This window comes from Hakea prostrata, chromosome 8 (assembly GCF_041222555.1).
Source record: "Hakea prostrata isolate BN-2017 chromosome 8, UWA_Hpros_2, whole genome shotgun sequence".
In the NCBI taxonomy this organism is placed as follows: Eukaryota; Viridiplantae; Streptophyta; class Magnoliopsida; order Proteales; family Proteaceae; genus Hakea; species Hakea prostrata.
This window is the reverse complement of record NC_142607.1, coordinates 7335774-7361543: the sequence shown is the minus strand read 5'-3', so window position 1 is coordinate 7361543 and position 25770 is coordinate 7335774. Positions and strand designations below refer to the sequence as shown.

General features: G+C 38.7%; 3 protein-coding genes across 4 annotated transcripts; all 3 read left to right on the top strand.

Annotated features, from left to right (window-relative positions):
• Positions 1–932: 932 nt before the first annotated feature.
• LOC149006574 (protein FAR1-RELATED SEQUENCE 5-like) lies at positions 933–11273 on the top strand. Of its 2 annotated transcripts, XR_016175093.1 has the most exons (5): positions 933–1059; positions 1800–4482; positions 4571–4644; positions 9200–9302; positions 10888–11273. XR_016175093.1 is itself a non-coding variant. In XM_089165933.1 (4 exons), the coding sequence occupies exons 2-3, from the start codon at positions 2131–2133 to the stop codon at positions 4640–4642; spliced, it is 2424 nt and encodes an 807-aa protein (XP_089022059.1). In that variant the 5' UTR covers positions 933–1059; positions 1800–2130; the 3' UTR covers positions 4643–4644; positions 10888–11273. The 2 variants fall into 2 exon arrangements, 1 of the variants encoding a protein (XP_089022059.1); XM_089165933.1 differs by lacking the exon at positions 9200–9302.
• Positions 11274–13569: 2296 nt separating this feature from the next.
• Positions 13570–18547, top strand: LOC149006573 (putative inactive purple acid phosphatase 2). The gene is made up of 2 exons (XM_089166245.1): positions 13570–14423; positions 16830–18547. The coding sequence occupies exons 1-2, from the start codon at positions 13680–13682 to the stop codon at positions 18072–18074; spliced, it is 1989 nt and encodes a 662-aa protein (XP_089022371.1). The 5' UTR covers positions 13570–13679; the 3' UTR covers positions 18075–18547.
• A 4168-nt stretch (positions 18548–22715) lies between these two features.
• LOC149006572 (putative inactive purple acid phosphatase 2) lies at positions 22716–25762 on the top strand. The gene is given in 4 exon segments (XM_089164809.1): positions 22716–23822; positions 24372–24414; positions 24417–25237; positions 25239–25762. Coding segments are annotated over 4 exon segments (1965 nt in total). The 5' UTR covers positions 22716–23111; the 3' UTR covers positions 25629–25762.
• Positions 25763–25770: the final 8 nt, after the last annotated feature.

Below are 25770 nucleotides of genomic sequence, written 5' to 3'. Positions count from 1 at the left end.
GAAACATCTATTGGTTCAATTTTGAACTTTAATTCTTTAAGGGCCTGTTTGGTTACATGAGTTTGGAGATTTCAAATATCTCGAGATTTCAAATCTATAGACTTCAAATCTATGGAGTTATAATTTATAAAATTAAGTGTTTGGTTGTGGAATGAAATCTGTGAATTCATCCTAAAAATTTATTTGATCGACATGATTTTTGTGAATGTACAATTGTATAGCTTTTTTGAAATCTCTGGATTTCACCCCTTACCCATAAATCTACAGATTCACCTTTTTACACTAAAAACGTGAATCTGTAGATTTCAAGAATCTAGAGATTTTTACAACCAAACGGGTATAATTCTCAGATTCATGAATCCAGAGATTTGAAATCTCTAGATTCATGTAACCAAACAGGCCCTAATATATTTTAAGTTTAACTTTTACATTGAGTGCCATCAAAATATCTTTTGCTTCAAATGCTTTCTATTTTTATACTCAAAATTTATTGTTGAGAGTGAATAACAATATTTTGTGATGGTCTCAAAATCGTCCGAACCTAAATGCAAATTGTTAGCCAACCCGAACCCGAACCACACCGAGCCGAAACCATTAAAGTGAAAGAGGGCACTTTGTGAATTTTGAAACTCCGATGGGTTTATCAGTTGATTCATTATTCTAATAATTGTGCATTTGATATATAATTTGAGATATAAGGATATAAAAAATAAATTCTAAGAAATGTCAATGTAATAATTTGCAAACTCAAAGGGTATGTGTGTAATTTACTATGTAATTTATTTTTTCATTCTTTTTCCGCTCTAAATTAAAATCTGCCTTAACCACGATCCAAGTCCACTACGCTATAAGTAGAGTCTATAAACAAAATTTAGGCCGTCAGATCTTCCTGACAATTCAGAACTGAATCATGGAACGGCTGCGGTGCGTTTTATGTTTTGATCTGAAAGAGAAGGAAACCTTTGTTTTGGTCCACTACTCCTCTTATCGTCCTCGTCTTCTTCTTCTTCCTCCTCTCCTTCTTCCCCTCATTAACGGCGTCATCCTGCAACTTCCCAGGTATGGTTCTCTCTCTGCTACGCATCTCTGTTCACCTTTTTAATCCAAGAAACTATAATATGCAAAGTTTCATAGGGTTCCGCACTGAATCGTTTCGGTATTTTTGTTTTTCCACTCTCCTCTTATTTACTCTTTGAGGAGGTAGTTTCCTTCACATTCATTCTGGTTTCGAGGGATTCATGCTGGTTTGTGACAGTTGCGTCACCTTTAATCTGGGGCATGTGCATGCATTAGCATTTTGGTTTAAGCCCTTCTCTTTAGACTGAGTGAAGAAGAACAAAATTACACTTAGAAGTTGGATTCTGACTTAAGCTTGAGATAAATTTTCTGTTCGTCTTCTTTCTCTTTTCTAGTACTATATCAGAGCTATCTGGACTGATTTAACTTAAAAGAAGTTGTCTTGGAACCTGGACAGGAAATACTAGTGAAATTCCTTATCTTCAGTATTCATAACGTGCATGTTGTTAGTTTCCGGAATGAACCATCATTCTGCAACACCCATCAATTATTGTTCTTTGAAGCAAGCCTATTTGTTGTTGTTACTTACTGAGTAAAAAGAAGTGCTTAGTTGTCTCTGTTGCTTCAGTTGAGACTTTAGACCACCCCCATATCCTCCCGTTGCCCTATCTATTTCATTCACCAGATGATAGTTAGTATTAGTCATTTGTCGAATTTGTTACACTCTTCTATGTGAAGGTTGTCAAATGAATGAATTGACTTGTTTACATCATTTCTTTCAGGCCATTACTCAAGGTGAATTATTAAAGATCTTGAGATAAGCAATTTCCTTGTTTTGGTTACACTATCAACTTATACGATGAAGGGAAAAGGAAATTGATTGGTATGTTATTATGTTTCAATTGAATAAGACAAATATGTTGCAATCAGCCAATTCATCTCAACCTATACGATAAAGGGGAAAGGAAATTGATTGGGATATTGTTATGTTTCGATTGAATAAGATAAATATGTTGCTATCAGCCAATTCATCTCTCTTTCAATGCATGATGCTGCACATCTGGAATTTTTTCTATTCTATAGTTTGATATTTCAGCAGAAAGGATAAATGAGATGGAGATAGAGGCTGTTAATCAAGATAAAGAACTGGTGGATGCCTATGTGACTTTGGGGGATGAAGGTGAAGAATGCTGTGTTGTTGAGGATGTTGAAGCTCCTATGGTTGTGGATGGTGGAGGGAATGAAGATTCCATGAACCTTGACTTATCTTCATGTTTGCTTGGTGGAATCATTGAACCAACCATGGATATGGAGTTTTCTTCTGAAGATGATGCTAGGAATTTCTACAATGCATATGCTAAGCAGATGGGATTTAGCATTCGGGTAAACTCGTATTACCGTTCAAAGAAGGATAATTCTATAATTTCTCGTGAATTCTGTTGCTCAAAAGAAGGTTTTCGTCGGGCGAAACGTGCAAGAAAGATAGATTCAAGTGATAACACCAAAAAGAGAAGGGCACGACCAATCACTAGGGAAGGTTGTAAAGCGCTGATGACTGTAAGAAGACGAGATTCTGGGAAATGGTATGTTGCAAAATTGGAGAAGGATCATAATCATGAATTGGTAACTCCAGAGATGCGGCATTTTCTTCGATCACATAGAGAGGATTACGATCCAAAGAGAAATTTGATTAATACTCTTGGTTCCCCTGGGATAAGTACAAGCAGTACTGTAAATATCTTAACTGAAGAGTGTAGCAGTTATAGCAAGATTGGATTTAACTCCCAAGATCAAAGTAATTATATTGGGAAAGGACGACTAAGTGCCTTTGGTATTGACGCCCAGAATCTATTGGGGTTTTTTAAGATCATGCAAATGAGTGACCCTGCATTCTTTTATGCAATCCAGGTTGATGAAGAAGATCGCCTGAGTAGTGTTTTTTGGGTTGACACAAGATCAAGAATTGCTTACAATTGCTTTTCTGATGTGGTTGCCTTCGATACAACTTACCAAGTGAATCAGTACAAAATGCCATTTGCTCCATTTACTGGAGTTAACCATCATAAGCAGTCAGTATTGTTTGGTTGTGCATTGCTTGCAGATGAGACTGAATCAACATTTAGTTGGCTTTTTAGAACCTGGCTTGAAGCGATGTCTGGACGCCAGCCTGGCTTAATAATAACTGATCATGATTTGAATATCAAGAATGCTGTGGCAAAGGTTTTCCCAAACTCTTGCCATCGATGTTGTAAGTGGCATATCTTGGGGAAAATGCCAAAGGAATTGGGCCATGTGTATAGCACACTTCCAAAAACATTTCAATTGGAATTTGATAAGTGCATCAACAAAAGTGAGACGATTGAAGAGTTTGAATTAGCTTGGCAGTCTCTTATTGATAAGTACAACCTGCGGGGGAATGAATGGCTTCAATCCTTATATGTTGATCGTAAAGAGTGGGTTCCAGTGTACTTGCTTGACACATTCTTTGCAGGGATGTCTGCAACCCATCGTGGTGGATCTGTGACATCACTTTTTGATGGGTATGTGAATGCAAGAACTACTTTACAAGATTTTGCAGAGCAGTATGAAAAGGCTTTGGATGACAGGTTTGAGAAAGAAGCAAGGGCAGAGTTCGACACATTTTACACCAAGCCAGTCCTGAAGACACCACTGCCTATAGAAAAACAAGCTGCAGAACTTTATACGAGGAAGATCTTCACTTTATTCCAGGATGAAATTTTTGAATCTCTTGTGCTTGCTGTGAAAAAAATTAGGGAGGATGGTGAAATTAGTAATTATGAGGTGGCAAGATTTGATGAAGAGCATAAAGTATACTCTGTTGGGTTTATTTTATCTGAACAAAGAGCTAGTTGCAGCTGCAGGATGTTCGAGTCTGAAGGCATCCTCTGTAGACATGTGCTTGCTGTGTTCAAAGCGACAAATGTTTTTACGTTGCCTCCACATTATGTTTTGAAGCGTTGGACAAGAAATTCGAAAGATGATGTTGCATTGGACTTAATAACTCCTGTTGAGATGCAAGCCAATTCTCAGAAGGCCAAAAGCTTTCAATACAATATCCTATTACAGGAAGCCGTTAAATGTGCAGAGGAAGGAGTTGCATCAGACCACAGTTTTAAAGTGGCATTAAATGCTTTACGAGAGGCTAGAAATAAAATTTTTGAGGCGAAGAAGAATGCAGCTAATGCCCCCAAACTAGAAACCATGGTCAGTGTAAGTTATGAAGAAGTGAACCCAAACTGGAGCCAGGTTGATAATCCAATCCCAGTAATCACTGCTGATCCCCATAAAACCAATATGAGTGAGTCTCCAATAAATGGTAGCATTTCCGAAACGGTTCTTGAGAAATCGATGAGTAGAATTAGGACATGCACCAAATGTAATTGTGCTGGACATGATACTCATACTTGCTTGTGGTTGAAAGATTCAACCTCAAGTGCTGCTATGGTAAAGTTTTTGTTCCTCAAACTGTGCAAAGTAATCATCAATTTTAATTTCCTTTTCAGCTTCTACTTACAGGTTCTCACTTTTGTAGGCTCAGCAAAATCAACCCCTAGAGTCTATGGCTTGTCCCAGTGGGACCCAAGACAATCTTACTCAAAGTTAAAGGTAAATATTTAGCTATCAAGGTTTATAAGAAGTGAATAACTGTGTTTTGTTCTGAAAGAGAGGTTTTGTCATGATGCTTCCTTTGAATCCTTGTGGCTTGGCAAGTAGGTTTATTGTTCCTAGGGTTGGTTTTCATGAGGGTTGTTATTAAACTGCCCGTGCTTAGATAGAATTCTTATGGCCTATAATGAGTGTGTTCTATTTCCTGTTTGTCTCATTTTGCTTGCATTTATTGGTGGACTACTGGAAACAGCCTCTCTGGAGGCTGGAGCAGGACTGAGTCTGCATACATTTAAACCTTCCAAACCCGCTAAATGCAGGAGGCCTTGTGCATCGGTTACAGCCTTTCTATTGATGGCTTCAAACATCATCATACTAAATTTCAGTATCCTACCTATTAAGATATGTACCACTGTGCTGTGCCCTTATCATGGTTCTGTTTATTACTCTTTGTTGTAATAGGTTATTAGTTCTAGTTTGTTTAGTCTTTGTTAAGTGCAAGAATTTCCTATTGACGTTGACTTAGTATTGGGGCTGCCTGTGCCCCCCCCCCCCCGGGGTCACCAGGGATTCTACTTGTGCGGAAGCCTTTGGCGCTAGGTTTGCCCTTCTAATACATAGGGGCTGGGTCGGTGTTGACTCTCTTCCATTATGCACTTTTCTTCCGTCTCTCTATTATCATCAATCTTCTCTCTTCCCTACTTGCAGATATTCGTTACAGATCCTTTGATTTTGTGACATGGAATCAGAGCTGTAACCAGTTCCTGATTCTCTCCATCATAATTATTTTGATGGCTTTTTCTGGGTTTTGGGTTGAAGGAAACCTTAGTTCATAAAAGTAGAACTGCAGTTTCATTTGGAAGATTTTGCAAGAAAAATCATAACTAATTGATTTGCTAATTTAATACTGCTTGAAATGGGATTTCTTGTAATGCTGAAAACCTTACATCTGATTGAATAGATTATGTTGCTGCTGGATTAATATCTGAAGGATTCAATTGTTACTAATGGATTGGAGTCTTGTATATGGCTTGGTAAGCAAGCCACTGGTTATTTAGATGCCAACTTCCAGTTCTTTCTCTTCTTTCTTTTCCCTTCTTGCTTGTTTGATCTTCCAATCTTTTTCAGTATGCCACTTCTCAAGCAAGGAGCGACACGAGCAGAGCACTAACTAGTAATTTTTACATGTTGAACATTTTAGAATTTCTGGCTAAAGATCAAAGATTCATTTGTTGGTTCCTGTTTTTGCTTCTTCGATTGGAAATTTGATGGTGCTTCTTTCAATATTTACTGGATTGGATCAAAGTATTCTATGATGGTGTCTCCTTTTGTTTCTGGTTTGCATCAGTTGCTGCAAGGGTTGAACATGGAAGTTGAAGAAGAAATTATGCCATGCTTGAGTTTCCGCAACTGCCTTTTTGCAGGAGGAATCTCCCTAGGAGGAATGTCTATGTTTTTAAATCTACATGTCCAATTATTTCTTTATGCCAGTATACTCATGGAAGATTCTGAATATTTACCACATTGGAATTGCAAGTTAACACTTGGTGTCTTGCTGATTGGATAGTTCCATAAGCCATCGCTACTGGGTCAGTTTTGGAACCCAACTGTTTGGTATTTTTTGCTTGAGCGGTCCCATTGATGTGGATTGATGTGGCAAGAGTTTACAAAATTCCCATGAGTTTTATTTATTGAAAATTTGTTACATTGTTGGGCCCCGTTTACCCTACTTTGGGATTTGAACTTACTTTAAAGGTTGCCATCTGTCAAAGGTTGCAGGAGGAATCTCCCTAGGTTACCACCTCTGTTTTTTCCCAAAGGTTGATAACAAATGAATTGGTATCCCTATCTTCTGAATTCCCCAAACTACCACTTCACTTAAAGTTCATCCACGATATCTTCCCTTTTGTCGGTGTCTTTATCTGCTTGATGTGTTTCTGTGTAAGCCCCTTTCTTTATGCTTGATTTAGTAAATATCTAAATTAATGTTACTGGCAAGTCTATCCCCAAGCAATAATTTCCAGGTGTATGGTTGGTGTCTTGGTCAAATGTTCACTTGTTGAATGTTTGGTGATTGGGTTCAAATCCTGGAAACAGCCTCATTAGAAACAGGGGTAAGGTTGCGTAAGTTTGACCCTCCTCAGACCCTGCTAAGTGCAGGAACCTTGCACACTGGGTACTGCCTATGTTTTTAAATCTACATGTCCAATTATTTCTTTATGCCAGTATACTCGTGGAAGATTCTGAATATTTTCCACATTGGAATTTGCAAGTTAACACTTGGTGTCTTGCTGATTGGATAGTTCCATAAGCCATCGCTACTGGGTCAGTTTTGGAGCCCAACTGTTTGGTATTTTTCGCTTGAGCAGTCCCATTGATGTGGATTGATGTGGCAAGAATTTACAAAATTCCCATGAGTTTTTATTTATTGAAAATTTGCTTGAACTTACTCTCCCCCCCCCCCTCATAGCTGGCACCCACCATGACTCCACTATTTGGCTCCCTACCTCCTCCATCTCTTTACCACTTCCTCTGCTTGGAACCTTGTCAGACCTTCCTCTACCTCGGCTCCATGGGCCCCACTTGTTTGGTTTAAAGGTCACATACCCCGCCATTCCCTTTTCCTTTGGAGAGCCCTTAACCTAGCCCTGCCTACCCAATCCTTCCTCATAAGCCGCCACACCCCTGCTAACCCTAACTGCATCTTTTGTTGGAATTGCCCCAAAGACCTTCATCACCTCTTCTTTTTATGCCCCTTCTCCCGATCTCTTTGGGAGAAAGCCCTTGCCTCCATTTGGCCTAGGTTGAGATGCTCTTACGGCTTTGCCCTAGATTGGGCTTGGTGCTTACGAGCCTTCCCTGGGTCCTCTCCTTGCGATCGAGTTGGCAAGCTAGTGTTTGGTGCGGTTGTCCACCACTTATGGTGGGAGCGAAATCTTAGGCGTTGGTCTTCCAAATCTCGTTCCCTTGATATGATTTGGAAGAACATTTGTTTTGAGGTTTATTCTAGACTCCTCTCCTTTCCCCACCCCCCGATGATTGATTCTCCCAAGAATAGGCTAATTGTTAGTTCTTGGAATCTCACCTCTCCTTTTAGGCCTCCCACTTGAGATGCTTGTTTCCCCTATCCTTTCTCCTCTTGTATCATTGTCATGTTTTTTTTTAATATATTTCTTTATTCATCTAAAAAAAATTTTGCTTGGACATTAATTCTTACAGTGATGGGGAGATTGTATATTATTGGGTTTTTCTTTGCTTCACTAATTGTTGGTAATTGCCGGGAGATTATTTGCTACAGTGAGTGGAAGGTTGGATATTATTCAGATTTTATTCGTGACCTTTTTGGGGTTCTTGAGTTTTTTTTTTATTTGAGATTGTTTGCAGCCATTCTTGATTATTGGATTTATTCTGACACTAATCCTTCATGATTCTAATTATTATTGCCATCTGCCATATGATGGTGAGATACTTTTCTTTTTAATTGTATCCTCTGCACTATTTGGTAATGTGTAAGTATACACATGAGGGGGGAAATTGGAGATTCTTATCTGCTCAAGTCATCAGGTGAAGATTATAGTGTATTTGCTCATGTACTCAGCAACGTCTTTTACTGGTGAAGATAGTATTCAATACCACCAATGCATAGTTGTTGGTCTACAGCAACCTGATGCTGAGTTATTTGGTCTGCTATAACCTGATGTTGTTACTTAGTTTGCAGTTACTTATACTGCTTATATTTTCATTTGGGACCTTTGTTTGGGCCTCAAGAGTGTCTGATATTTACCAATTGGACCTTTAATTATGTGCCATTTGCTAATCGCAACCTTCTCAGCTGGTCGATTGGAATTCTTTCCTTGAGAGGGTTTTTGTGTAGCTGTTGGATGCTGTACTTTATCTCTTCTTCTTCTTCCCCTTTTTTTCTTTTCCTTTTTTTTTTTTTTTTTTTTGGGGGGGGGGGGGGGGGGCATGTTGTTACTAATACTTGATCTAGATAAATCACTTAGAAGGCTTATTTTAGCAGAAATAAGCGTTGGTACGGGTTATGTATGTATTGGGAATTTGAATCAATGTGTTTATTTTGTAATTGGCCACTTTAATTAGTGGTTTATAAGCCTGAAATATGGGTGGGAAGTAGGAAAATGAGAGTCACTTCATTTCTTTTGGGATGAATGAGATTTACTTCTTTTGTTTGGTCAGATTCCTACTTTGAGGATTTTCTTTTTGTTGTTTGACTTTCATTGTTACGATATTCATTTGGAATTGGATTGTGCTTTTCCATTTTAGTATCTAAGTCTATTTTTGAGTATTTTATGAAAGTTTGTAAGGGAGGTTATCATTGTATACGACTTTGAAGAATAGAAGTTTTGCCTTGTGCAATTGTGAAAATCCTGAGTTAGGATGAGAGACCTCAGGTGAGACGCCCACCCTCCTTTTGCCCCATTCCACACACCCTGCTGGGGGGGGGGGGGTGGAAGAAGGAAATCAATCCCAACCCCTACAGCTGTCAATAACTGACTTAAAAAATTCTGAAAGTGGCTGGGATTGTTTTCTGCAGTGTCTCATCAGTATTTTGGAGTTGCGTTCTCATCTCATTGCTACCAAGATCCATTACCATCAGCCAACCCAGTGGTGGCAACTTCACCATCAAGTTAAACAAAGTAGGGGTTTCAAACTCTGTTTGATCTCTGTTCTTTCCTTTCTGATTGAGTTCTTATATTTGGCAATTCATTCCACTGTGAAGAATTGATCAACCTATTTGCAGCTTCAACATGTTACTAATTTGTGGGATTATATTTATTGCTTTTCTTGTTCACTTGTGATTACCAATTTTAAGATCCCCTTCATTCTGTAACTGATTACTCATTAAGGTGAGGACTGGACTGTAATAATTTATAACCGGCTGATATGTTACAAATTCATAACACATTAACAAGAGTCACAAGTCAAAACAGAATTGTAGAGGTGCAGAACCAGCAGAACTCTCTGGTAGCTCCCAGATCACTCCAAAAGTAATAGCATTACTAGGTTTCTGTAAGACCTTCAACCTCTCAAAGTATGGCTCCAATCAGTGGTTGGATGTGAGGAAATTTGGAGTTTCAGTTTCAGAATTAGAAACTATAAAATATCTATGCATCATCGCAGTTCCAGACTTCCATTCTAGATTGCCATCAATTGCTCATCGCATCCCATGGACATAAATATCCAAATCCCTTCGTTCTCTATCTCTCCTGCCCTGAAAAGAAAAATAATTAAACTGATGCAACTCATGTAACAGAAACCCATACAGAAAATGGCAACCATAGATTCTCACCATTAGCAGGAGCCGCAGGACTGTTGTAGCAAAGATTCAAGTCGATTGTAGTGCTGGAACATCCCTTCAAATCCTCAATGTGAAATGCTACACTATTGAGCCTTTAGAGTAGCAATTAAAAAAAGAACCCTACAAATGCTACACAACAGCAAATTGCAGGCCTTCCATTTAGGAAACAAAAAATGAGCATGGGAATGAACTTCAGAATGCTAAAAATAAAATGTGGACGAAGGAACATGGCAAGGTCTCTCGCCTATGGCCTTGTTCAGTCTCTCACCACTGTCTCTCACAGCATAGCAGGTGGCAAAGCCAAACTTGCTGCTGCTTCTTCTTCTTCTTCTTCTTCTTCTTCTTCTTCTTCTTCTTTTCCCTCTCTTCCTGAGCTTCATCAAATTGTAGGGTGTAGCATGCAAGCCTACTTTATATTTGTTACAGTGACTAGAGATCCTTCTTGTATAGGGAAGGAATCCGCTAACAGAAAAGTACATTCTCATTGAAACATCTCAATATGGGAAGCTAAGGTTATTAGTGGCATGGATTTTGATTTCATCTACTTTTTGTTTATATTCTTTCTTGATGTTAGGTGGATCTACCAGAAAGGCAAATTATTTGCTTTTGTTGAACCATCAACACTAAATTATGAATTTAAGTTTTGAGGTGACGGAAGAATGGAAACTTGGGTTTTTCAGGCATTGAAGAGTGTGCTTCTTGGTGTTGCTGAGAGGTTGATTTTATGTAAGGGAGTGAGAAACCTCCTCTTTTTAATGAGAAATGTACAAGAAACCTCCTTAGTCAAAAGCTTACCAAATTTAGGGACAGCACTTACTTCAATCTCCATGGAATTGATTGGTCAAATGGTTACTGTCATGTTTGTTTTGCTTGTAAGAAATTGATTGATCGAATGGTTACTGTCATGTTTGTTCTTCTTGCAGGGAAACTTGCAATGGCAATCGTTGGAGCTTCAACCACTTTGCTTGAAGCCACTGGGTTCTGCATCACACCCATGCAGTTCAAGACTGTGCCTTCAATTTTCATGGCCATGCCCCAGAAACCTTCTTGATCAAAAGCTTTCCAGATCCAATGTTACTGTCGTCTATGCACTGTTTACTGAACGGATTGCATGGTTTGCATCCTCTTGAGCTTGATGACTGTCCTTTGGCTCCTTTGTTAATTGTGGGTTGTAAATTTCATTTTAGGGGCACTGTAGATTATGTTCTTATTGTAATCTCTTGTATACTTGGTAGCCATGCAGAGGGCGTGAAAAAACATCATTCATCAGGCTATGTAGTTTTATGTATAGGATGGTTATGATATTCAACCTGGTCAGTATTTTAATAGGAGATCTAGCCAGTGGAATCCATTAATCTTGCACAGTTGCACTCTAAACTTGAGGTCTGTAAGTTCTATAGTGCTGAACTTCCACCTGAAAATTTCATTTGGTCAGCTACTGTCTATTTGCAGACCTTTTATTCCTAACTTGTGTGCTGCTTGTGATTTTCATTCATTGATTTCGCAATCAATGGATTCATTCACACTAGGGTTTGTAGTTAAAGAGTACATTCTTCGATTGAAACCATTGTGTCTGCAGTTTTAGCTTTGAGTATTATCCACTTATCTATTTAAAAGAGGGATTGGTCATGAGGTGTCATGTCTTTTTTCAGGGGATTGATTAGGAACTATGGATAAAATGTTGGGTTGTCAGAAATTTGTTTACCGGTGGATGGATATCTCTTCCATAACTCCCGTATTGCAATATGTGGTATTTTTGAGATCTAACCATCGTGATCTTTCTTGTTCTTTCTTGTATATAATTTACGGTGCAAGTTTGGCCCTTATCTGCCCCGAGCCGAATAAGGCTTGAGTTCAAGATTTTGGCCCTGAAGGTGGCTTAGGGCCAAAGTATTCTAGCCCTAACCAGGCCTAAGGGCGGGTCTAGGATTACTCTTTGGCCCGTCAGGCCTATCCCAATCTATTCATTTTTTTCCCCCTACCCTAGTCCCAAATTTGGCCATAATTTTGTCTCAGATGCTTGATCTCAATGAATTAGGAACAACGATAAGAATAAGGCCAATAAGGGCTAGGGACAGGGCCAATCAGCGCGGGAATGAGCTTAACTTGGCCCCGTAAGGCTTAGGGTCAAGAACAATAATCATTGACCTTGAATTAGGGCAAGGTCGGAAATGGACTTAGATTAGAATGTATAGAGCTGGCTTGGGATTGTAAAAACTCGACTCAACCTAACCTTGTTGCAGCCCTAGTATATATAGTTATTAGATTTGGAGCGTGTGATGGGTCAAGGTTCAAGAATCACGCAGGAGATATTTGCAGTCATGCAACCTAAAGAATATCTCGAGTATGCTATTTTATCATATATTTTGTGGGGGTCCATGTGAGATCGAAAGATGATTTCATCTCTGGATTTTTATTTTTTTTAATAAAATTCAGACATAGGGTTTTTTTTTTATAATAAAATTCAGACATATGCCTTATACATACTATGTGGTAAAGAAGTGTTTGGTGCTCCCCGATGAGGAACTGATCCAGACTCGAGAATATCCACCATTAAAACCAATATTAGATTTCATGAAAAAAAAGGGATAATTACTATTGCCCCCCTTTACTTTAGTTTTATTACTAATCAAACCTCTTTCTTTATGAAATTACTGTTGCCCCCCTCACTTCTAACGGTGTTAAGTGGTTGTTAACATCAAATATGTAATGTCTATTTTGCCCTTCATTAAAATTAAGAAATTAAAAATATGACATTACCCTCATTTTCAGAAACTATATTGAATATCAATTATATCCTTAAAATCTTATATTTTACAATAAATTTTGGCTTTAGTGGGACCACATACTTTGTACAATGGTTAGCATATATTATGAGATTTTCAATTTTCAACTTTGAATTACATTTGATATTTCCTAATATTTTAGTTTCTATTTTAAATTTTATTTAATCACATATTTCCTTTATTCGGCGAATTCTTTTTAGAGAAGAAAAATCAAGTCTTTTCTTTATTCGGTAGTTTCTTTTTAGAAAAGAAAAATTAATTTAAAGTTAAATTTTCTCCATAGTTAATTAATGATAGTATTATAACTTGCAAAAGAGTAAATAAGTAAAGATATAATTGTAAGGTTATTTTTGGATTTTTTTAAAAAATATATAGATACCACATCATCAGTAAACTAACTGAGCTTAACCGAAGGAGACATTAGTAATTTTAAACAAAGTTAAAGGTTGGATTAGCAATTTTAAAAAATAGAGAGGATAAAGTAGTAATAAAATTAGAGTACAAGGGGCAACAATAATTATTCAAAAAAAAATTCCTTTCATTTTAATGAGAGAAATAAAATAAGAAAAACATCGGCATTTCAAGGAGAGTATATCCCACAATCCTTTTCAAAATATAATGACTGGCACAATTAATTCAATTGTTTCTGTTTTTCTGTAAGTTAATTGATTCAATTGTCACCATTATATACATGAACGATTTGTGCCATATGATATTTTAATTTCTCTTTCTCTTATGGGTATCAATATGGCATATTAATTTCAAGACCTTACTTCTTCGCAATTGGAACTTGGATTTTGAAATCTTGTGATGACGTGGCAATCCAAGAACATGCCCCTCAAGATGACTCAGCTTGTTCCGCGATACCGATAAGCTGATGATGATGAGGGGGAGTGAAGACTAGAACAAAAGAAAATGCTGAAGAACCAATGAAGCTGAAGCAGAAGAAGAGAGACCAGAGCGTTTCCCTTCCAATGGAAACCCTTTTCTTCTTCTTCTTCTTCTTCTTCTTCTTCCTTATCCTTCTCTCCCCTACATCTTCTTCTCCCGTCTTCATATCTCTGAGCACCAAGACCCTCACCAAATCCGGCGACTCAGTCCGAGTCAACTGGACAGGCATAAACTCGCCATCCGATCTCGACTGGCTTGGCATCTATTCACCCCCTGGATCCTCCGACGCCAACTTCATCGGTTACGTTTTCTTGTCTTCCTGCAACGGATGGAAATCGGGTTCCTGCTTCGTCGATCTCTCCCTCGTCAATCTTCGCTCGCCTTACCAGTTCCGTATCTTCCGATGGACTCACGACGAGGTCGACACATCTCGACTCGATGAGGACCATAACCCTTTGCCAGGAACGAAGCATCTGCTGGGGAAAACCGAGTTGCTGGGCTTCGAGAGCGGTCACGGACCTGAACAGATTCATTTGGCGTTCACGGACAAGGATGATGAGATGAGGGTTATGTTTATAACAGCTGATGGGAAGAAAAATCTTGTCAAGTATGGGGAGCGCGAAGATGAGTTGGATGATGTTGCTGAGACGGAAGTGAGAACGTATGAGCAGTCGGATATGTGTGATTCGCCTGCGAATAATAGTATTGGGTGGAGAGATCCTGGGTTTATTCATGATGGGGTTATGAGGAATTTGAAGAGTGGGAAGAGATATTATTATAAGGTGAGATGGATTTCGCCTTCCTTATCTTATTCTTAGCTTTTGTTTCTTTCATTATTTACAATGAACTGTAGCGATTGATTGTTTTCACCCACTTGATTCTGTACTCATTTTCATATCTTGGAATTCACTATGCTTCATACAAAATGATCTTAACGGATAATTACTTTATGTTGGTGATGGATACCATGATTAGGGTGTTCTATGTATTATCAGATTACAAAATCTTAGCCCAGGGGCAGTTTTTAAGGTCTCTTGACTTTGCTGTCAGATTGATTCAACTTGCTTCTTTTCCCCAATTAAATTATCTAAACCCAATATGCTTGGTTTTGTAGCTAGATACCTGGTTCGAACAAATATATTATCATTTTTAATGTATCATGTTTAGCGTTTTGTTTCTCACGATTACTGAAGGACTTCCAAATTTGATGAGTTATATTACTTGGAATCTAAAGCCTTTGCTTATATATATGTCCATCAAATCAATTACTTTATTTTCTTGTTCTTATATTTGTCATCAACATTCATAATCAAATATAATTTTATCTCCCCCAACCCCCCCCCCCCCCCCCTCCAAAAAAAAAATCCAACATTCATAATCTGGTTAGTAAGTGGGATTTTGGTGATGCAGAGTTCCAATGTGAAGGGATGGTTTGCCTATTGAATTGTGTTGGCTTTAGTGTTTGTCAGTCCTAGTCTAACTGAAACTATGTTCAAGTTAAACTTAAGGTATTCATCCAAAAAAAAAAGTTTGATTTAAGGTAGGCTTCTTTGAGTGCCCAATGTTCTATTGGTCATGAGACGAATATCTTTGAACTATTTTTGTAACGTTTCAATCTAACACAAGATAAGATTTCAAAATCCCACCCACAAGCAGAATAATAGGAACTCAAAGCAGCCATAGAAAGTATTTGATTAATAGAACTCAGATCAATGCCACATTACTACAAAACCTAGGTCTCTTGGGTCTCCCCTAGTACTTTAAACCCTTCAAGTGTTATTAGAATCCAATGATTAGATATAAAGATATGGGCATTCATCAAAACTGAGCTATAACATTACAACCACACAACAGAACAACATCAAACAAAGATAACTTTATCCATTCATCATATAGAATATGGAAGAAAACTTGAACAGATGTTTAAAATTTACAGTTCATCAACACAATGGAATTGGAACTAGATAACAAAATTTTGTAATCCTCAGTAGTTTCCCATCCGCAGCCCAGATCATTCCCCACTTGGGCCAAAGGCAGTGTATAAACATCAACAAGGAAACGCAAAATATCTCAAATGTTGCTATGATAGTACCTCACTGTTGCTTCCTAATAAACACCTAAAATAGATATGCCCAGCCTTGAGTATTTTGTGCATCAGTTAAGCAGTGACCTCCAGTGATGAATCCTCATTTAGAGACAGATTCCTTGCAGAATTGCAAACAGCAGCCAAAAATTAACTGAAATGGTTTACCCACCTGGACTTCAGGAGAATGAAAGAAGAAGATGGAAAATATAAAAGGAATTGCTATGGCTGAGCCTCTCACTCAAAATTAGGTTACATTCCCGCTGACCCACCTAGTCTCCAACTCGAGTTCCTGCATTTCACATAGTAGCAGTATAAAGCCAAGCAATCAATTGCCAAAATCACTGTTGGCGAGTACAGCCCCATCTCATTGCTTGGTAATTAAATAGAAAACTCCAATGCGTGGAAAGGAATGAGGAGTTTTTGCAGCCTAAGATTCATTTTTAAAGGAAAAAAAACCTCTCCGAATTTGAAAATTACATTCCAGAACTCAGTAAATTAGAATCTAACTATTTAATCTCGTGCAAGACTTCAATACTTAATATTTGGGCAGACAGAAATTGTCCCATTACAATAACATATCCAAATTATTAAGCCTACATGTCTATAACTCATATAATCCATTGGGATCTCAAATAAAGCCTAAGTTAAACTAAATTTGAAACTTAGGTTTCTTTGGACCCAAAAATAGGCTTAATATCTCTTTTAGCTTGAATTCCATGTTAATGGGAGATTGAATATGCATGCAAATGATGAGTTAAGTGATGCTGTGCATGTGGATATATACTAGTATGTGGAATAAGGACGAGAAGAAGCTCTCCTCTTATCATCTCCTAGGATGTGGTTTTGGCCAATTCATTCAGGTTATGGCCAAAATCATCCAGCTATTATCTTGTTCAGTCTCTTCAGTTTTTAATAAGCAACGAGTGATCCCACCTCTATTTGTGTAAATCTATTGCATGTTATATTAAATCTGAGTTATCCTCTTTTCCTTTCTCTCTCTTCTCATTGACCAAATATTCCACAATTCCATTTCTTACAAATTCTATCTGGATGTTAATTTATACTCAAATGACTTTATGTTCTCACACTATCTGTGTTACAGGTTGGAAGTGATGAAGGAGGTTGGAGTTTAACTCAGAATTTTGTATCAAAAAACAAGGATGCGGATGAGACAATTGCTTTCCTATTTGGGGACCTAGGTACCTCAGCCCCATACTCAACCTTTCTTCGCACGCAAGAGGAAAGCAAGTCAACCATAAAGTGGATTATTCGTGACCTTGAAGCACTCGGTGACAAGCCTGCTTTCATCTCCCACATTGGTGATATCAGCTATGCGAGAGGCTATTCGTGGTTGTGGGATACATTTTTCACTCAGATTGAACCTGTTGCTTCTAAGGTGCCATACCACGTGTGTATTGGCAATCATGAATATGATTGGCCTTTGCAGCCTTGGAAACCTGACTGGGCTCAGATGTATGGTACAGATGGTGGGGGAGAATGTGGGGTTCCGTATAGCCTCAAATTTAACATGCCTGGAAACTCTTCTACACCAACTGGAACAAAAGCTCCTGCAACACGTAACCTCTACTACTCATTTGATATGGGGGTTGTTCATTTTGTTTATATGTCCACTGAGACTAATTTCCTTCCTGGAAGCGATCAATATAACTTCATCAAGCATGATTTGGAATCTATTGATCGGAAGAAAACCCCTTTTGTTGTTGTTCAAGGTCACCGTCCCATGTACACCACAAGCTATGAGGGTAGAGATTCTGCTCTGAGAGAAAGATTGCTTGAACATTATGAACCCTTATTTGTGAATAACAGAGTGACCCTAGCATTGTGGGGCCACGTACATAGGTATGAGAGGTTCTGTCCGGTAGAGAACTTCACTTGTGGGAGCAAGGACCTTAATGGGGATGATCTGCCGGTGCACCTTGTGATTGGAATGGCCGGACAAGATTGGCAACCAATCTGGGAGCCAAGACCAGATCATCCTAAGGACCCAATATTTCCCCAGCCAGCTTGGTCTCTATACCGTGGAGGCGAGTTTGGGTACACCAGGATTCTTGCTACAAGGGAAAAGCTCACACTCTCTTACATAGGAAACCATGATGGGGAGCTCCATGACATGGTTGAGATCCCAGCACCAGGCCGCCGACTTCTAAATGGTGGTGGCAACAGCAGGGTTGAGGGGGTGGAGTCCAAATTTTCTACATTTGTGAAAGTAGGGAGTGTTTTGGTCCTTGGGGTATTTATTGGGTATGTTTTTGGGTTCGTGTCACATGCCAGGAGAGGAAGTGCTTCAAGGAAGATATGGATTCCAGTGAAGAGCGAAGAAGCTTGAGAACCTGATTGTCTGCTGGTAACCACCGAACCTCAAACTTTGTTGTCTTTTAAATCCCGAGTAAAAATTTGGATATAGTGAGAAAATATCTGACATCCCAAGCTGTCTGAAGAGACTCTTTACCAAGACCAAAGCTGGGATAGAACTTGTTACATCAATTTGCCGTGTTCTACTGTTTTTGAGAACTGCATTGTAAAATATGTAAAATGTAATACATATATATACACGTCCATTAAGTTTCTAAGGCTTAAGTGTATGTTGCTAAGAATTTTAAGGCTGTATTGTTAACCTTGCAATGGGGATGAGTTGCAACAGAGTCTAGTCTGGTGGTCTCAGCCCCCAGTTGAGCATTTGAGCTGAAGAAATTTTTTTTTTGTTAGAAGCGTTGAAGAAGTTGTACCATACCTTGAATGGGGTTTGCTCTTTGGCCCAAAAAAAAAAAAAAAAGAATGGGGTTTGCTGTTTCAAGTTTAGTGCTGTTGTACTATGATCTCATCCTTTGTTTATTTTCCAATATGAATCATTTTGGACCCAGAACAGTTTCGAATTCACAAATATGACAGTTATGCATCTTTTATAAACACTCAGATAATGAACTAATTACCAAATATAAAATATGAAAAAATGCTGAACTACGATATTCAACCAGGTTAGTATTTTAATATGAGATCTAGCCAGTGGAATCCATTAAAGAATCTTGCACTCTATATGCATACTAATTGTTGTCTGAACTTGAGGTCTGTAAGTTCTCTAGTGCTGAACTTCCACCTGAAATTTTCATTCGGTCAGCTACTGTCTATGTGCAAATCTTTTATTCCTAACTTGTGTGCTGCTTGTGATTTTCATTCATTGATTTCGGCAATCAATGGATGATTCATACTAGGGTTTCTAGTTAAAAATTACATTCTTCGATTGAAACCATTGTGTCTGCAGTTTTAGCTTGAGTTATTAGTATCTACACTTTTGTGTCTATTCAAAGAGGGATTGCTCATGAGGTCATGTCTAAGGACCGAAATTTCACCGGGTTCACTACCGGGCGAAGGGGCGAAACATCGCATAGATTTCGGTGATATTTTGCCGCCCCCCAGTTCAGAAAATTTCGCCCACAGTTTTGGGGGTATTTTTGGTCAATAACTTTGGTGTATTTGATGCAAATATGTGGTAAATTTGAATTATTTCCTATAAATTCTTCCATTTAAATTCTCCTACCTAGCCACAATTAACATGTTACCTTCTGAGGCCTACATCATTCGGACATAATTAAAATGATTATCCATTAATTCTAAGATTCTATTACAAAATTCATTCATAATTTAAATTGCTTCGGTAAATTATTTCATGTATATATTCTTCCCTAACCACATTTGGCATGTTGACTTTTGAGGACTAAATCACTAGAATATAATTGGTAAGATATAAAATGTCTTATTAATTTGAACTATTTTATGTAGATTCTCCTCATAATTACATTTAGCACATTACCTTTTGAATATTGAATCATTGGAATAGAATTGCTAAAATTGTCCATTGATTCTAAAGATTTTGTTGTAGAATCCCAAGAGAAATCGCCTAAAAATTGCAAGAATAGCATAAAAATCGGCCCCCTCACGATATCCCCGAAATTCGGCGATATGTAGAACCTTAGTCATGTCTTTTTCAGGGGATTGATTCGGTAACTCTGCATAAATGCCGATTTCAGCAATATCTTGTTTCGGGGGGGTTTCGTTTTGCCCCCTCCTGATATCACCAAAATTCAGTGATATGTAGTACCTTAGTCATGTCTTTTTCAGGGGATTGATTCGGTAACTTTGCATAAATGTTGGGTTGTCAGAAATTTGTTTGTTGCTGCATGGATATTTCTTCCATTACTCTTGTATTGCGATGTGGTATTTTTGAGATCTAACCATCATGATCACGATCCAAGAATCATGCAAGAGATACTTGCAGTCATGCAACCTAAAGAATATCCAATCTAGATCATCTCCCCGGATGTGTTATTTTACCACATATTTTGTGTGAGTCCATGCAGATTCAAAGATGGTTTGATCTTTGAATTTTCTTTTATAAAATTCAAACATGGACCTTACACAAACTGTGTGGTAAAAAAATATTTAATGCTCTGCCACGAGAAGGTGATCCAGACTCGTCAATATCCATCATTAAAACCAATATTTGACCATGAAAGAGAAGAACATTTTTCCTTTCATTTTAATGAAAGAAACAAAATAAGAAAAAATCGGTATTTCAAGGAGAGTATATCCCCAAATCCTTTTTCAAAATATAATGACTTTCATAATTAATTCAATTGTTTCTTCTTTTTTTGCAAGTTATTGATTCTATTGTCACCATTAGAAACATGAACGATTGTGCCAATAGGATATTTTAATTTCTCTTTCTTTTATGGGTGTGAATATGGTATATTAATTTCAAGACCTTACTTCTTCGCAATTGGACCTTTGAAACCTTTTATGACGTGGCAATCCAAGAGAATGCCCCCTCAAAGCTTGTTCCGTGATGGTCTCCAAGCAATTTCCTTTCAGGATGGTCCGAAATCTTGATTTGATATATGACCCAAGCAAACAATTTCCTTTTAGGATCTGACGGTCTGAAATCTCGGTTGACGCATGACCCAAGCAATTTCCTTGGGGGATGCCAATGGAAGGATAGTGCAGTGGTTGAGAACTCACCTCTCAGTGGAGAGATTATGGGTTCAATCCTTACCGGCGGCATATGTAATTACCCCAACCCCAATTTTCCTATATATAAAAAGCGCCTTTGTTACAAAAAAATTTCCTTGGGGGATAAATTCGAGGGGTAGCTCAGTTGGCAAAGCCCAACGCTTCCACGTAGGAGGTCAGAGTTCGAATCCCCTCGCAGGGACGAAGCTCCGTCTATATTAATTATATAAAATGCACTTTGAGGATGTTTTCTAATTTTCTTAACTCACAAATATGACAGTTATGCATCTTTTATAAAATGATGAACTATTCACCAAATATAAAATATGAAAAAATGCTGAACTATGAGTTCGACTGTTGAACATAATAGTGTGCTTTGTACAGTGGATCTAGGCGTAGATATTCTTATTGAGTGATGAATCAGGCAGAAAATGCGTTTTCAGCTTCCCCAAAACTGGGTAGAGGACTAGAGGTTTGCTCTTGCACAAGGTTTTGTTTTCAAGGATATCAGAGTCCCTTATGAAATCTGGGGAAGGTGTGCAAAGCCTGTGGGAAGAATATGAGGCAAGTAACACCCGGATTTTTGTTCCCGGCTGCGCGGATATCGTCCTCGCAGCCGTGAAATCCTGACACGTCTCATTAGGATATCCCATGGTTGAAAAACAAAGGCATTTGAGTAATTTACGTGTTAAATGGATAAGTTGTTCTAAATTGCAGAAGTCTACTCTCAATTGAGTCAAATTTACAAACAGAGGGCCTCTTTTTGCAGCCCTTTACACGCGATCTCACGAGAAGTTCTAGAACTGTCTTAGCCAATCGAGTGAAACTGGTCAGAAAAGGGTTTTCGTTTCATACTTGGAGCAAGCTTAGCTTGAATGATGCATTGGATGCTGGAGTTGCATCTTTGAGATTGGGAAGGAGTTGCGAAGAGTTCTTCGTCTTTGTTGGTTGATACGGGTTTACATATGGGTTTCGATTTCCTTCATTTAATGGAACCAAAGTAGAAGAATTGTGGAAGTAATTAAGACTAGCCACTTGCTAAGCCAACATATGGGGTAACATAAACCCAATCATTTAGAACGGCAATTTTCAATTGATTCTTTAAACACACCACATACTAATTTTTTTTCCATTAAAACGATCTTGAAATGCTTTAAAATTGTTTCTCTGTTCTTCTCAATCTCAAAGACGACTGGGAGAAAATGAAATCGCACAAACCCTGAACCTGGAACCCTTAACCTTGAAATGAAATTGAGAAGGAATCAAGGAACCCTAATTTGAACCCACAAAACGCAGTTTCAACCAAAACAGAATAAGAGAGAGAGAGAGAAAGAAAGAGAAATAGAAAAGAAACGGAAGTAAAGTTAGAGTAAAATTGTGAAATGCAGGATGGGCATTCGATCGATTTCATTTTTCTCAACCATCAAAGAAGTCCTCTTTTTGTAAATATGATTAACTGAGAGTGGATTTCTGCAGTTTAGAAAAACTTATTAATTTAACACGTAAATTACTCAATGCTCTTGTTTTTCAACCATGGGATATCCTAATGAGACGTGTCACAATTTTACGGCTGCACGGACGATATCCGTGCAGCCGCGAACAAAAATTCGTAACACCCAAACCACACTATCCAAGCGAAGGGCCGGCCAACAGTATATGAAAATTTTCATTCAATTTCCTTAACAACAAACTGAAGTGGGGCCACAGTAAGGTTTGCTTCCCATGTCTTTATTTCTTTCTCTTGAAAACAAGCAAATATTAATGGAAACTTTGAAAGGAAAGAAAAGCATCAGCATCTCAAGGAGAATATCTCCCCTCCTATCCTTGTCAAAGGAAAATTTTATGTTGTAAGCCAAGGTGAACCATATCATAAAATAACAGAAAACCAGGTGCCAAAGTCGCCAAAAAATTTGATTCCAGGTGCCAAAGCAAAGAATATCATAAAACTACAGAAAATCCCATATATACTATCAGCCAAACAACCAAACTGGGCAATATTTGAAAACTGCAGAAAATATTCTGCCATGTAACTGTGTCTTTGTTTGTTATCTGACTCTGAATCATGACATGTAGTATTTTTAAGATTCAGCAGTTGTGATTATGTCCCAAAAGCCACACAAAAGATATCCACGCGACAGCACTGGGCACACAGAAGTGCCAGGTAACCAGAGTGGATAATTTTGTTTGACAGGATCAAACAAAGCACAAGCAGAGGATCCCAACATATATAAAACTTCAAAGGCAGGCTTGGCAATCTGGGGATGTGTCCCTTAAAGCTGACTTGGCTTGTTCTGGAACAGAATCATAAAGAACACAGAACAAAGTGTCTCTCATCTCATCTCTACTGTTAAGCTTACCAATGTCTCCTTCAATTCCAACAACCACCACCCTTCTCTTCTTCTTCTTCTTCTTCTTCATCCTTCTCTCACCCACATCTTCTTCTCCTGTCTTTATATCTCTGAGTACCAAGACCCTCACCAAGTCCGGTGACTCAGTCCGAGTCAACTGGACAGGCGTAGACTCGCCATCCGATCTCGACTGGCTCGGTATCTATTCTCCCCCTGAATCCTCCGACGACCACTTCATTGGTTACGTTTTCTTGTCTTCCTGCAACGAATGGAAGACGGGTTCGTGCTCTGTCAATCTCTCTCTGGTCAATCTCCGCTCTGCTTATCAATTTCGAATCTTCCGATGGACTCAAGACGAGGTAGACCCATCTCGACTCGATCAGGATCACAACCCTTTGCCAGGAACGAAGCATCTATTGGGGAAATCGGAGCTGCTGGACTTCGAGAGGGGTCATGGACCTGAACAGATTCATTTGGCGTTCACCGACAAGGATGATGAGATGAGGGTTATGTTTATAACAGCCGATGGAAACAAAAATTTTGTGAAGTATGGGAAGAAGGAAGATGAGTTGGATGAGGTTGTTGAGACGGAAGTGAGAACCTATGAGCAATCGGATATGTGTGATTCACCTGCAAATGATATTATTGGGTGGAGAGATCCTGGGTTTATTCATAATGGTGTTATGAAGAATCTGAAGAGCGGAAGGAGATACTATTACAAGGTGAGATGGAATACTTCACTTCTGTCTTTATCTTTTCTTGGTGGGTCTTCCATCATATGCCTTTAAACCTTCTCTTCTCTCTTGTTTTATCCGTGTGTGTCTTTCATCAACATTCATAATCTGGTTGATGAATGATGAGTAAAGTTTGATTTGGGTTATGGTTTATTTAGTCTTAGTGATCCTCTGTTCCAGCCATAAATACTTTTGGGTTTATTTTTGTAATGCGTTCAATATAACTCCATACTAGAAATTTAGGAACCCACCAGCAGTAGGATATGCTTGATGACTCCCGAAATAGACTCAGTTCAAACGCTTTTAGTATTAAACCAGTCCAATGGTTGGATATGAACATATGGGTATTGACCAAAATGGGAATTCTGTTCCAGAGTTGGAAACTATACTGAAACATCTCAAGCACACACTGTTCCGTGTTACTCTGGACAATGAGGCTTTATCATTTCTTCTTGGTGACCAAATATTCCACAATTCTCTATCTGGGGTGTTACTTCATACTCAAAAATCACTTATAATCTGCATTACAATTTACAGGTTGGAAGTGATGAACAAAGCTGGAGTTCAACTCACACCTTTGTATCCAGAAAAAAAATGCAGATGAGACAATTGCTTTCCTATTTGGAGACCTGGGCACCTCAGCCCCATACTCAACCTTCCTTCGTACACAAGAGGAAAGCAAGTCAACCATAAACTGGATTATTCGCGATCTTAAAGCACTCGGCGACAAGCCTGCTTTCATCTCCCACATTGGTGATATCAGTTATGCAAGAGGCTATTCATGGTTATGGGATACATTTTTCACTCAGATTGAACCTGTTGCTTCTAAGGTGCCATACCATGTTTGTATTGGCAATCATGAATATAATTGGCCTTTGCAGCCATGGAAACCTGACTGGGCTCAGATGTATGGCACAGATGGTGGAGGTGAATGTGGAGTTCCATATAGCCTCAAATTTAACATGCCTGGAAATTCTTCTGCACCAACTGGAACAAAAGCTCCTGCAACAAGAAACCTCTACTACTCATTTGATGTGGGTGTTGTTCATTTTGTTTATATGTCCACTGAGACCAATTTCCTTCCTGGAAGTGACCAGTATCACTTCATCAAGCATGATTTGGAATCTGTTAATCGGAAGAAAACTCCCTTTGTTGTAGTTCAAGGCCACAGACCCATGTATACTACATGTTATAGGCCCAAGGATTACCCTTTGACGGAGAGATTGCTTGAACATTATGAACCTCTTTTTGTGAATAACAAGGTGAGCCTAGCACTTTGGGGCCACGTACATAGGTATGAGAGGTTGTGTCCCCTGAAGAACTTCACCTGTGGGAGCAAGGAACTCAATGGGAATGATCTGCCTGTGCATGTTGTGATTGGAATGGCTGGGCAAGATTCACAACCTCCTCTGGCAGCCAAGGCTAGATCACCCCAAGGATCCAATATTTCCCCAGCCAGCTTGGTCTTTGTACCGTGGGGGTGAGTTTGGATACACTAGGCTTTTTGCCACAAGGGAGAAGCTCAGGCTGTCTTACATAGGAAACCATGATGGGAAGCTCCATGACATGGTTGAGATCCCAGCACCGGGCCACCGGGTTCTTCATCGTGGTGGTGGTGTTGATGACGACAGTGGTGGTGAGTTGGTGGAGTCCGAAGTTTCTACACTAGTGATGGTAGGCAGTGTTTTGGTGCTTGGTGTATTTATTGGATATGGCGTCGGCCTCATATCACGTGCCATGAGAGAAGCTCCGTCCAGGAAGATCTGGATTCCAGTAAAGAATGAAGAGTTATGAGCATCTGGATTGTCTAGCAATGACTGTACCATGAACTTTCTTGTATTTCTTATCTTCCAAGGAGTATAAAATTGGACCTATCTGAGATAATATCTGACTTCTCTGAGCTTTGTGGAGAAACTCTTTTCAGGGTATGTCCACA